This window comes from Phyllopteryx taeniolatus, chromosome 8, assembly GCF_024500385.1.
Source record: "Phyllopteryx taeniolatus isolate TA_2022b chromosome 8, UOR_Ptae_1.2, whole genome shotgun sequence".
Classification (NCBI taxonomy): domain Eukaryota; kingdom Metazoa; phylum Chordata; class Actinopteri; order Syngnathiformes; family Syngnathidae; genus Phyllopteryx; species Phyllopteryx taeniolatus.
This window is the reverse complement of record NC_084509.1, coordinates 31,398,370-31,412,702: the sequence shown is the minus strand read 5'-3', so window position 1 is coordinate 31,412,702 and position 14,333 is coordinate 31,398,370. Positions and strand designations below refer to the sequence as shown.

The 14,333-nt window shown below is 42.0% G+C and overlaps 1 protein-coding gene across 2 annotated transcripts in view; it reads left to right on the top strand.

The window, feature by feature from the left end:
* The first annotated feature begins 732 nt into the window (after positions 1–732).
* Positions 733–14,333, top strand: part of zmp:0000001236 (mastermind-like protein 2) — a 40,738-nt gene continuing 27,137 nt past the window's right edge. The window contains exon 1 of one of the 2 annotated variants that reach the window (XM_061783351.1): positions 733–1,241. In XM_061783351.1, the coding sequence (XP_061639335.1) occupies positions 855–1,241 (387 nt within the window). In that variant the 5' untranslated portion in view covers positions 733–854. Of the gene's footprint in view, positions 1,242–2,294; positions 2,421–14,333 lie in introns of those variants that run through there. The other variant, XM_061783352.1, reaches the window with a different exon arrangement.

Sequence of the window (14,333 nt, the reverse complement as noted above, 5' to 3'; positions counted from 1 at the left end):
TAAATCCCTGATTACTAAAATATTTGATAGCTGCAGCCCTAATGTATATATGTATAATAACTGTAGCAAGATTTTACTATGAACTGTTAATATATGTTAGTATCATTACTTTTTATATATTCGATGTAAACATTTCTATACATTTTCCAAATTCGGAACGTCCAAGTGTTCAAATTGTTGGTTTGCCGACGGGCCAAATTCACCTCCCGCTCGCTCCCGATTGTGTCCACCAGAGGGCGCCAGATGAGCTTCTTCCGGCCGGTTGGCGTGTGCGCGCGTCACGCCGGAGCACAATGAGCCTCTGTTGCCTGGCTCGCGCGCGCGCGCGCGCGCGCAGGCAACTCACACGGCTGCTGTCAATGGACTGTTTGAGAAGGATCTCAAATTCTCAATCCGCGGCCACGCCGCGCAGGGAAGAACAGGAACGACGAACACTGAGTGGATTTATTGTGTTTTTTTCCCCCTACTTGCTACTTACCCACGACGAACGTTTTTGGGTGACCCAGTGAGGAACATGTGACCGTGTGCGTGGAAAAGATGTCAGCGACGAATTAATTGAATCCGAGAGTGGATTAATTCATTTGAACGAGACGAGATCACCCCGGAGCGAGGCAATTAATCGCGTGACTTTTTTTTTTTTTGTCCCTTTTGCGTGTCTTTATCGCACTTTAGAGCGACTTTTGTCCCTTTTTTTTTTTTTTTTTTTTTTTTTCTTTCTTTTCTTTCACCCCCCCCCCCCCCTCCCCCCCTCTTCTTCCTCCCTTTCCCTTTCCACATGGGATCTTAGCGGAGTGCTTCCCCACCGAGGTCTCCTTCCAAGCCGAGTCCAGCTAGCTGGAGCCCCCTCGCCCCGGATGGGAGAGGCGTCCCCGGCTCAGTCGGCCGCCGGCGCCTTCGCCCCCATGCCGGCGGGCGTCAGGGGCTCGGCGGTGCCGCAGCTCCACAGCGCCATCGTGGAGCGCCTCCGCGCCCGGATCGAGCTGTGCAGGCGGCACCACTCCACCTGCGAGGAGCGCTACCTCCGCGGCCAGGCCGAGAGGGCGGACCGGGAGCAGGAGAGAACGCTGCGGCTGCTCGACGTCGCGCAGCAGCGGGGGCAGGCCACGGCCACGGGGACGCGCAGGAGCAAGGGCGGCCGCGGGGCTGCCGGCCAGCCGCCCCCGGAGTACGGCGCCTGCGGGGCGGCCGCCGGCGAGCGCAGGCGCGCGGAGGGGGACCACAAGATGTCCACGCGCATCGCGGTGAGTCCGACGTGCAGAAACCCCCTCGTGTGCTGCAAATGGCGACGAGACAAAACCTGTTTGCGAATCAACTCTTGCGCGGCGAAGATGACTTTTCAAATGGAAGTTTAAAAAAACACACAAAAAAAAACTTAACCGCGCTTGTAACCCAAAACGCCTCGTATCTCAAATCATCTCTCCCCATTCAAATGCACGGAAATACCATTAATCCGTTCAAGCTGCCCCCTCCTCTGAAAAACGACACTTTTTGTATTTCAATTACATTTCCATTACAACAACAGAATGTAAAGACCTGTTTAAAGCGACATGAGTTCATGCAGCAATTCAATGGCCGTTGTCATAATGTACATTTAATGATGGAATGCAGAATACCTGCTGTAAAATGTGTCATTGTTTGCAGAACTTAAAGAATATATGCTCCTGAATAGTGTTGTATTCTCTCGCTGTGTTTGCAACTACCATTGGTTGCAACTCACTTCAATAACTTTCGATGAGTCAGATTTTGACAGCTATGACTCGTGACCCCCTCCCCCAGTTTGGACCCCAGTTTGAGCGCCACCGCATTAAACGATTTTAAAAGTAAAAGAGAGAGCGACTGAAAGATGGCAGGTGTTCTCCTGCTGGGGGAAAACAAATGTTTTTGCAACGGCACGCCACTTTTTCGCCCAATAAGCGTATTGTTGGGCTTTGAGGGACATGACAGGGAGGCACCTCAGCATCCCACCGTGTTTTGTCTGAACGAGGTCAGGCAACATCATTATCATGTTCTGTGTGCGTGTGAAAAAGTGATGAGCGCAGCAAAAGATGCGCGAGCAGGCAGGAAATGAGCCGTTGGCGTGCGTGTTGTGGAGGTTAATACACGACCCGTGTGGCGATGGAAGTTAAGTCTGCAACAGCACAGGGCCCCTTGTCACGATTTCATTCAGTAGTTTTGCATTGCAACATTACAAATACTAGGGGGGCGAGGGGGGAATCGAATAACTCAGCCAAGTCGACTTCAAAAATAGGTAGACGCAGAATTTTTGCGTCGAAGCTCCGCCGGGACTGAAAAGAAAAAGGTCCGGAATCATGTTTACGCCGCCGGAACCAATGTTTCACACGGGCGTCTATTGCAGACGGACACTGCGTTGCAGTCTTGGGCCACTGATCGACTTGGCCAAAAACGATAGAGGTGCGTCTGTAAGTGATTTTTAAGACTATTAGAAGTGAAATGTACATATAGCATGATGTGTGAGTGAGCTAAATGGTAGTTATCTTTTATTATTATTATTATTATTGTTATATATATATTTTTTAACCTCAAATGATAATCGCTAGCGCGCTAATGCTAATCGCGAATGCTAACCATTAGCAAAGGCTGATTTTTGTTGTCTCAGATTCTGTACAGTTTATACCATACACTCAGTACCAACATATGCAGTACAAGGATAGAATTACAGACCTCATAAATGAGAATAAAATGGATGTTAGAAGTAAAAAAAATATTTTTTTTTTAGGGAGGGGGGGGGGGGGGGGGGGGGTTCTCGAGTTTTCTCGAGTACTCGACATTTATATTTCTATATATTTACAAAATTCAGGATTTCAGGATACCCTCTGGCACCGTTCCGAAAATTCAAACGTAAAACTATTTTCTACATTCCAATAATCGCCACATTTCCAAAATTCACACTTTTCACAGTAAAATTCCTATAATAAAGGAAGAGATACTTTACATATTTACCCCCGTCCAACCACATCTTTTCACCAATCCGAACTTCCAAAGATTCACAAAATTCCGGACATCCTGGCTACCATTTTCCCACATCAACTATTATATTTCACATTCCAAATATTCCCAAATGTTTCATTATTCCACTGTTTCCATGTCAAGATTCTCAAATGAATCCAGACACTTTACATGTGGGGCCTCCTCCTAACACATTTCTCGATTTGATGCAAATAATTCCGTGTGTTCAACTGTTAAGCGTATTCGGGACATCTTCGGAGCTTTATTGACACAGTCCAGTAATTCCCACGTTTCCAAAACTCCAGATTTTTCACCCCACAAAATCCCCCAGTTTAAGAGAGAATTTGCATATTTACTGTACCCCCGCCTCCCACATTTCTTTACCAATTCAAACTATTTCAGTTTGACAATGGTCAGCTCATTCATGACATCTAGGGTCTCATTTCACATTCCTAAATATCCCATGTTTTTATTAAAATTGGAAATAAATATTCCACATTTTCCATGACAACTTTCCCAAAAATGTACACATTTGCCTCCTCCTCCCACATTTCTCAACACATTCAAACCATTCCAACTTGAAACCGTTCAACTCATTAAAGACATACTGTACACAGAATTAACCATCACATTCCCTGAAATGAAGAAATATTTGTGGACCACCTCCTTTAACATTTCTCAACCGATTGAAAATATTACAACTTTAAATTGTTCAGCTCATTGAAGACCTCTTGGAAACTATTTTTAAAAATTTCCCCATTCATGGAGAGATTTTATAAATCGACTTCAGTCACTTTAGTTCTGTTCATTTCTGAAATTAGAATTTCTGCATGAAGCATTTCAGGTCAATGTCACATCTTCAGCATTCACACTCAGTTTCTACAGTATTTGTGCCTTCTAGTTAGTTTGTTTATTTTTACAAAATGGAAATAATAGCTTGTAGGCTTTTTGCGATATGCAAGTATCGACTGTTCACACTGGAGTTGGCGAGCAAGTGCAAAGGATTATGGGAGCAGCCACACTTGACTACGGTGCTGGTTGAGAGCAGATTAACAAAGGATATTCTATGGGAGGGAATTTGAGAAGAGCGGGGAAGGAGCCGTGTAGGGATTTCCCATAATGCTTTTGCATCTTCCTGTTTTTACCTGCGCCAAGCACCAACAAGCGAGATTTATTGTGTTATTGGCAGGATTACACACACATTAAAAAAATAAATAAATAAATAAAACAAAAAACTACACTTTTGGCATCGATGGAAACCTTTGGAGACGTTGAGATCCCTCCCAGCTGCAATCAGAGCAGTAAGAGATTTAACCCAAATATATATATTTTTTTCAATTCCACCCGTCTTTGTGTCCCAGTACCAAGAAATTATTGTACAGTATGTTTACTTCATGTCATAGTCATTATTGCATTATTTTTCTCAGCTGCCCCTTCTGCTGTGGGGTGGGCTAAAGTGTGAATGAATGCATTACAGCTGCTAACAAAGCGAGTACGGTCCAGTTGCCAATTTCGCGACTTTTTTGGTATACTGTATTAACGAAGTGTTCCGAGCCCTTTTGAAACATCTATCCATCCATCCCTCCGTTTTCTGAGCCGCTTCTCCTCACTAGGGTCGCGGGCCTGCTGGAGCCTATCCTAGCTATCAATTTTTCCAAAATGCGACTAAAGACTGGCGACTTTTTCTGGGGTTATTAGAGACTCTGAGACGCTCTCCGAACTGCAGTCAGAGCAGGAGATGTGTTCACTCTTGTGTGGTAGAGTCCATCATACATTAATCCCCATGAACCAGAAAGTAGCCCGCAAAGCTTACAAACAAACCAAGTATACATTTGCATAGAAGAAGAATGTATGCCTCATAAAAGGTGGTTCGTTCCTGTTGCCTTTCACTTCCACTGCTCTGTGGCAACAGTAACAAGTTGCCAACAACATGGAGCAAAGCAAAGGCGGCCTTGTTATCGTGACGTGTTTAACAAGCGCCTTGTTGAAAGCCGTGCATGTTTGCAGCGCCAGCGTACGCTTCCTGCACGTGTTCCGTCAAAGTCGAGCAGGCCTTGACTGCTCATTAACATGTCGGCGCGCTCGGAGGCAAGGTTTTTGTTGTTTCCCATTTTCGTCCCCGGTGACAGATCTGGGAAGTATGCCGGCCTCGGGCTGATGGCGGTCCTCTGTGCCTGCTTGTGAATGTCCATGCATGCACCACAGCAGCGTTGAGACACATCCTGGTCACAAAGTGGTCTGAAACATCAATCATGTAACCACAAGGACCTTTGTTACGACTTTATGCGTCTGCTGACACAATGGTGAAATTACTCCGAACACTATTTGTTGCTTTGAATCTTAATGCAATTGTGTTTGAGGCGAGAGCGAGTCATTGTAATGTTAAAAAGAATAAGAGGCTATTGGATGTACAAGTTTCAATATATTCCTGCGCTTTTGTTTGTAAATCAAATGCTTATCTTTATGCTAAAAAAAAAAAAAAAAAGCCACCTCAAAAATATGTCACGTACCAACGGAGGCAATAATGCGTCACTGAATTGCCTTCTTAGGGAGCCTCGACTTGCCTGGAAACCCGAGTTTTTGTAAGTGCGGCTAATGTGAGATCCCATACATCCCACAATTTGCTTAGTAGCGCCTCCTGGAAAGTAAAAAAATATATATATATTGCCCGGGATACCAGTTTCACTGATCGACATGTAATACGGCAATATAGACATGTCTATTGAAACGGACCGCACAAAAAAGTCTCAAAGACCCATTTTCGAATTTCTACAGGAAGTTGGCCATTTTGGTTTGAGGCACTTATTTCCGGCAAATTCTAGGGCTCATAGTTGACAAACCCAAATGAGCTCAAGTTGAAGACGGGTATCCTAAGATAATGGGAGATGCTAAATTGCCGGTGTTTCGTCTACGGCGTTGAATGTGGGCGGAGCATGGTGTCAAAGTTTGAGGATCGTTTCCGGGGGTAGATGACACAAGCAGACATTTTGAGCGAATTTCTGGGCTAGTGCCCAAATGAGCTCCAACTGGAAGCGGGTATACTGGACAGAAGGGCGACACTAAATGGCGAAGCTTCTTCATGTGTGCGGTGAATTGTTTCACTTTGATGCTCGTTTTGAGGCTTAGCCTTTAAAAAAAAAAAAAAAAAAAAAAAGGTCACATGAGGGCTCGCTCGTCACCGCTTGTGGATTTCTTCAGTTTGTTGTGCTCTTTCTGTAACGCCGTGAGATGCCGCCAAAGCCCTGCCTAATAGGAAAGTAGTTATTGATGTCAAAGTATGTTGAAGTTACACACCTCGACTTTTTTAAGAGCTTTGCTGGGAAGAAGCTAAGTTTAGTCTGGTTTGTTAGCAGGAGTTGTGTTGTCAATGTTTTGGGATCATAGTTGGTGGTATATTTGCAATTTACATGATTAAATTAGGCAATGTTAAACCTTTTTCAGGGGCGTCAATTAATCCTTTTTTTTTTTTTCGCGCTTTGTGGCAGGGCCCGGTCCCTACTGTACTATAGTTTTAATCAACATAGATTTTAAATAGTGTCCTGTAGCTGATCACAATGTACCCGTAGCGCGTCATGTGGCGTTTCATGCATTTCAGTACAGCAGTGGAGTTGCCTCAACTCCAAGTTAATCAGAAGAAAAGAAGACGATACCATTTTTAGCCCACATTGAGATCTGAAGTATTGTTAAAAATTACTCAAATTGGGACATGAGCCAAATAAAAGTGTTGTCTGTTCACAAAACAACTATAAATCCAATGTATCCTGGCGGGGATACAAGTTATGCAAATGAGCATGGAGGAGAAATAAATTCTCCTCTCTTGAGGCTGTGTGTGTCTTTGTGTTAGGAAAAGTGTGTGAGCTTGCCCTGGTACGACCTATTTAACGCAGAAGCAAGCTGCTGGTGGTCGATGCTGTCAAGTGAAACAATTGCGGTAATCCGGGTTTAGCAAACCGTGCCATGACTATCGAATAACCACCAGTAATTGATGGCACTAAAAATGTTTCTAATTTCCTACATTAATTGTGTAAACCATTAATATAACAGAAACTATGATCCAAAATTAGTTTATCATTAGACAGACATAGCTAGTCAATTAAGATTAGGGATAACTCACCTGAGTTAATTTGAGCTCTCTTTTTGTTTGTTGTGAAATATTTTTCTAAGCATCTTGGTCTAAATTCGTATTGATATTCATGGTAAGTGAAATAAAATTGCTGCTAACAAATGGCAAAGATCTCTTCTGCTTGGGTTGATTGCTCTGTGATCGGTTGATAATGTAGTAAGGTGCACCTGGCGCTCACTCAATACAGACGGGTGTTGGCGAGAGCTGCGTTTGGTCTGCTGTCATACAGGTCGGCTGTGTACGATCACTTTCAATTACGATGACGGAAGTGCGACGGTGCGCGACAACTCGTGTTGTGTATAACGGCCAAACGACGAACGTGGCAGCTCATTGGGAGAGACTTTGACTCCACGCTGCTTTACAGTGACGCGTCAAACATGGCGTACAGACCTCCAGCGATACTGAAGGGTTTTCTGACTGGGATTGCCCATTACATTAGCTGAGAATGCGAGATGAAAAGCTCCCTTTTTTCAGACGCGGCCTTATTTATTTCCATTTTTTTTTTTAGCATTTGTTAAATGAAAAGCATGTTGCAACTGGTCATGTCTGCTGCCTTGGCGCCAGAATCTCACCTGCTTTTAACCTCAGACTGTCACAGTGATGTGTCCAATGTCCGACTGCCTCATTCTTTCACTTTTAACCTAAATATAACCTAAGACGTCACTGATTTTCCTAACAGTCACCGAACTGAAAAGCATGACCACAAAACCGAGATACGAACTGAACCATGAATTTTGTGAACGGTTCCACCGCTAGTATGTACGGTAATTACATTATATGTAAACAGTTTATATCTTTATATTGTATTTTATTATGTTTTTATACAATACAGTGCTATTTTACTTTATTAATACCACATAGCAACATAATGTATTTTTTGGGGGGCTGCTGTAACAGATCAATGGAACGTCAATTTATGCCAACCAGGAAAAATGGTTTGACATACAAGTGCAATGAGTTACTAATCCAATTTGTGAGTCAAGACACCAATTCTGGTACTACTTTCCTATTTATGCTTTGGTGACATCTGTTGGAATCGTCGTCGTTAGAACCTCTTGCGTAGCGTCAATTTCTTCATTTACTGTCTCGTGAATGCCTTTGAGTGGCCTTCAGGTGACACCTGGAAGTGCTGCGGAGGCTTTTTATTGACAGCTGGCGTCCATCGAGATGCCTGATGGGATTAAGATGATCTCCAGGCGAGCATCTGTGATTAAAAGACATCAAAACAAGGCCTGCGTACGCCGCTGCAAAACCCTCTGTTAATCTCCTCTCTCAATTTGGGATTAGTGCTAGCTCCAAGATGTGATGGAGACACGCGCTGTGGCCAAAACGCCTTCGTTTTATTACTTCTAGTGAAGAACATCAATATTCAATTGCAAGTGGTCATGTTATTCTGTACCAAACAAAACGTTACTTTTAATTTCTCTTTGACACAGATTAGTTGGCCTTAGCAGATACAGGTCAGTATCACTATAAAGTGCCTTGTTGCCAAACATTTGTTTCTTTAAAAGTGTTTCCTTCATTTTATGCCTTTTTCTTTTAGTCCTACACACTGTTCTGATAACTACAGTGTATGTCTGTGTGTGTGTGTGTGTGTGTGTAATCAGTGGTTAAATAAAACTAAAACACAAAACGTTTTACGTGGTTTTTACTGTCCACAACAAGTTATTTGATAAAATGAGTAATTTTGACCAGGTATCTTCTATTTTCATAATCGTATTGAACATTTGATATATCCCTAAAATTGTTGTCCACCCTGTCATTGTGGAGTAGCTTTAAGAAACCCTCTGATGTTTTCAGTGACATTACGACCAGCATTTTGTATTTCTTCAGTGGAGGCCAAAACATTGGATAGTTGCAGTAGCTTGCTAGGCTACATAACGTTTTATTGCCTGCTTGCGACCTGTATCATATTAAAAGTACGGGAACATACCTCAAGCGAGCCTTAAACGAACGTCCTCTCCTGTCCTGAGCACCGGTGACCACCAACACACGTTTTTCCCCCATTTTGTTTTTATAGTACAGTCGGCGCGCTCCACTCTTGTTGTCATCGCCAGGGTAACGAGTGTATCCGGTCGCATAAAGCCCAAAAATCATCGTAAAAAACTGGATGCGGTGGTATCAGAATACAAGATTTTATTGCAGTAGTCTGACAATGCAATCGTGAAAGAGAAAATTTGTCTTGTAGTTTGATCCGGGCATTACGTGTTGTCTGTTCCACACCACCGACATGTTTTTTTCTTTTCTTTTATTGGCCGTCAGATATTTCCAATACTACTTCTAAAGACGCGCGACAAGGCTAAAAATAAGCTAGCTTTTGGATTCAAATATACTGTGCATGCGGCGACGCGGCGTAAATGTCTTTTGCAGAGTCATTGATCGGCTCAGCGAATTATGACATTTCAGCCAATCGGCATAAAATGCTAAATATCGTCCGATGCCAATCAATCAGCCCGATAAAATCGGTGTAAAGTCTAACATATATAATATGTATAATTTTTTTTTTTTTTGGGGGGGGGGGGGGGTGAAATGATGACATCTCAAAGACACCTTAAGGTGAGCATATGTTCATGGATGTCTTTAGCTTTTAACATTAATACGCATTACGTTATCGTTAATGTATGTATTAATGGGCTTCAGTGTTTTTCTTGTACAATAGTTGTGTTTCCAGGATGTTTGGACACACGTGTTTACCAGACTAAATTGATACCATCCGCTGGATAAATGGCGCGTGAAATGAAGTTCTCTACTGAGGAGTAATCACAGTTGTTGTTTTTTTTTGATGACATCAGCATGCTGGCATCCTAAACAACTTAGCAACGCAAAATCATGATGATTGCTGCCGGTCACGTGGATCCAGAAGCCAGATTGGTGCTGATGCTCGTTCCTTAAGGGAGGTTGACTTATACTTGAGCAGTCCCTGTCACATACATATTACTTGACATTTTCATGATTTACAATATGAAAAATGGGACTTCTCTTCTCCCCTCGTGGTTTTATTTTTTTATGGTGCCTTTACATTTTTAAAGTAGTTTTCATTCGAGAGTGATTTTATTTTATTTTCCAAACTTGTTTTTTCAAGTCTAGTCATTCTGATCCCCCCCCCCCTTTCAAATTTTAAACAAATTTGTAACTTTAAAACAAATGTTTTTTTAAATTGTTTAATTAAAATGTATTTTTTGTTTAGTTAATCCGAGTCAAGACACATTCTGACTCCAAATTCAAACTGGAATTTGTATTTGTATTTTCTCCCAAATCCATCTTTAATTTTTTATTTTATATTCTTTATTCTTGTTTTGTTTTTGTTTTAGTGAGTTATTTAGTTTCATTTAGATTTTTTTATTATCCAACATATTGTTTAATCAAGTCTATTTATTTTGACTCCAGCTTTGATTTTTCTTATTTATCCCTGATAATTTAAAATGTTTTATTTTAATCCCCTAGTCATTTTGAGTCCTTTTAATTGTTTTAAACTTTGTATCCCAGATCTTTTAAATTATTAATCCCTGATAATTTAAAATAAATGTATTTGTCAATTTTTGCCTTTGTCAAGACTCATTCATATTTTAAATTACATTTTTGATTATTTTTTTATTGTAATTTAGTCCCGTCAAGTCACTGTGAATCTTTTTCAAATGATTTCTTTATCGTAGAGCTGTTGTTTTTGTTGTGAGTTAATATATTTAATTAAATTGTTTTATTTATCCACCCAGTCATTTTTCAATCATCCTAAACTAGTCTATTTTTCAAATAGATTTTTATCCCTGATCATTTTAATTTGTTTTGTCCAGTTTAAACAAGTTTAGATCCATTCTGCCTCCAAATTGAAATTATTATTATTATTTTTTTTTAATTAGATTTTTAATTCTGACTCCTTGTTTCCCGAGAAAAAAACAAAACTTAATTTACACTAACATATTAAGAATGCATTATCACTAAAAGTGCACACTTGCTGGATGTGAGGTCATCCCTTAAGGAAAAGACAAATCCAGAGTAACTGTTATGGAATTGAGCAGGCTTAAGTCAACCTCTTCAACATTGTGTTGGATTCGAATGATCCGTGAAAGTGGGACAACTCTCAAACCCTGGACATTTGCATCGCCTCCTTCTTCTGTAGACTCATTAAAATTTTTACCTCAAAAGAAGCACGTTACTCACTAAAAAACACACGCATGCATATGAAAACCATCCAATATGAAGCAGACGTGACTCACAGAAGTTTCCAGACTTGCTGTCGACCAGCCCAGGATTTGGTGTCGAATCAAAAGGCATTTGCAATTTTATTGTACACTATCTCCACTAGTCCTACTTTCCATCCATTTTACACACACACTCACAAACCACCCCGCAGAGCACACGCTCATGTTTTATTCAGCAGCCTATGGGATGTCTGTGCTCGTCTTTGAAGGCAGTGGAAAAGAAACGGGGGGTGGGGGGGGAAAACGCCGCTGATTCTCTGTCTTCAAGGAACGCCGTCGTGTTATCTGGGACACACGGTCCAGGTGCACAATAGCAGCCACGCCCGTGGGGCTACATTTTAAAACCCATGCAGCACTAACAAGGGCAAATGTTTATTTCTATTGTGCAAGGTGGTGGTAATCATAAATAACCGGTGAGAGGAGCATCAATCGTGTTGTATATGCCCGTGCATGGGACCGGAAGTTCATATCCAGTCGTTTAGGTTATTTCTATTGTGCAAGGCGGCGGTCGTCATTAACTTCTTCACTGCCGTGGACGTTTGTATTAGTCAACTAGAATCCAACCGTGCACTGCCACCGACGAATATATTCGTCAAGTGGGTTTTTCAACAGGTAGCCGTGGAAGAGGGTCTCCCCCAGGTTGTGTGTGAAGTTCAGGTTTGTAAACCGCTGTATTGAGAAAAGGATCCCTGGAGATGGTTGTGTTGCATCACTATGGATTTGGGATCAGCACTGCTTTTGCATCAAGGATAAAGATGAGGGGTTGAATCTTGGCTTGTCACCTCAATTACGAGGGAGAGCTTTACAGCACGAGACGGGTGCGGAACCAACCCGGCTTCTATATTTGGCCACGCTGTGGCAAGGGATTCTGGTTAAAGGAAGCCATTTTAAACTAAAAATAAATAAATTCATTCGTTACTGTCAACACAAATAACGAATCGGGGTTTAAACGGCGAGTCCGCCCACTAATTTCTCATCGTTGTTCAATTCATATCTCTTGTGCAAGGTTACTTTTCATGTTATTTTCTTCAACTCTTTTCAAGTTCAAATGTTCAACTCAGCTTCCCAAGACATTCAGGTGTTATTATTCTGTGATAAATCAAAAACCCTAGTTTGGATTTGAAAAGAAAACACACACATTTTACAGGAGACCAAGGACGATGTCTGCAAGTATATCTTTAGACATGTCTGCCGGGTGATTTCTTGTGCTCTTGGTCAGTTTTTTTCCTGCCTGGCTTCAGTGAAGTGAGTGCAGGCTTGTGTGTGAGGAAGAGGAGGGTAAGGATGAAGGTTATAAAGGGGGGCGGGGGGGGGGTCACGGCAGAGCCCCTCGCGGCTCCGAGTACTTTGCTGAAACTGGAGCCCTGTGGGAACCAGCGTGTTCAGGTGTGACACACACACACACACACACACACACTGGTGTTTGTCCACGTTTCGCGACGTCAGCGGCCACATTTGCGTCGGCAAAGCGAAAGCCGGTGAGCTTATCTTCAAATGTTCTCACACTGCACAGTGTCAGGGTAAACGGGTCTGATTAGCCCGCTTCGATTCTTTATATTTGTAGCCTTTTACATACTGCAATAACTGTTCTGGACATTTTTAAAATGTGGAAATTCAGACAAACTGTTCTGGAAGTGAATTTTGTGAATTTTCCACTGTTGTAGTATTGTATATAGTGTATTTTCCTTGTGGATGAATAAAGTATTTGTCTATTATAATTTATATTTGTAAAATCTGGAAAAAAAGTATTATAATAATGTAACATGTTTCAACCAACTTAAATGTCAAATATTTCGAAAAAATTATTACAAAATGATAAAATAATAATTAAAAAAACTTGAATATCTTAATTTAATATAAAAAACTAAAATTAAAACAAAATTAAAATGAATGGAAGGATGGATAAATGAAATGTAGTTCAAAATAATTGAAGTGAACATTATCTTTTTAGAGGCTTAATTTATAAATTAATAAATCAATAATTTAAATATTTATTTAACGCTTATATTGGATGTCATTACAGTTTGCCGACGTACCTACGGTTGTGGCTGATGTGTGCATCTTAGACCGTTGCTTTTTGTTTTTTTGTTTTTGTTTGTTTTTTTGCTTGTAACATCCGTCCAAACTTGGCGTGGAGGTCCACTTCGGCCGCAACACAATGCATCCGTCCTCACCTCCCTCAGAGTCCTTCACCAAAAAAAAAAAAAAAAAAGCCTTCATCAGTCCAAAGCAGTCCAAAATGCAGGCGGCTATGTAGGAACAATTGGGTTCGGACTTCAGAAAAAGCCCCCTGTTCTCCCTCCAGGGTCGTTACAAAATGAGAAAGTGGGATGCTGATGTCACTAGCGAGCCCCTGTGCAGGGCCCAGAATGGCGGCTTGGACTGGGAAAAAGGAGGGGGACGATTGGGGTGAAGGGCGAGGCGAGTGGGTGGGGGGGGGGGGGCGGGGCGCCGGTTCTGTTAGATCAGAGTTCAGACATGTTTACATTTCAAGCTCAGAATATTTCTCAGAGCTGGGCCAAGCTGCACAATTTCCCAGGCTCCTGAGCCGCCAGGCCCTGTGCACAGGAACAAGCTCTCACATTTTCTACTCCCTCACTTCTCTCGTCCCCCCTCCCTCCTCCTCTGGGCTGCGAGTCAGTTCATATGCATGCAAGCAAAAGTTCTGCTCAGGTTCTGTTTGCCAGGAAGTCGCCGGGTTGCACACGTGACACCGTGTGAGCGCCGTTAAATTTGATGACAACGCGGTGTACACACTGCTGACATTTAAAGAGAATGTACGGTTTAATTGACGCCGCCAGAGTGGTATTCATTTAACAACAATAATGATGATTTAACTGCATTGCAATATACTTTTTTCTGATATTTTAATTACCTTATAGTGACCACCTACGATTGGCTGACGCCCAGTTCAGGGTGTACCCCACCTCTCGCCAGAAGATAGCTGGGATAGGCTCCAGCACGCCCGCGACCCTAGTGAGGAGAACCGGTACAGAAAATCGATGGGAAAAATACAATTTTTAACAAGTGAAAATAATAAATAA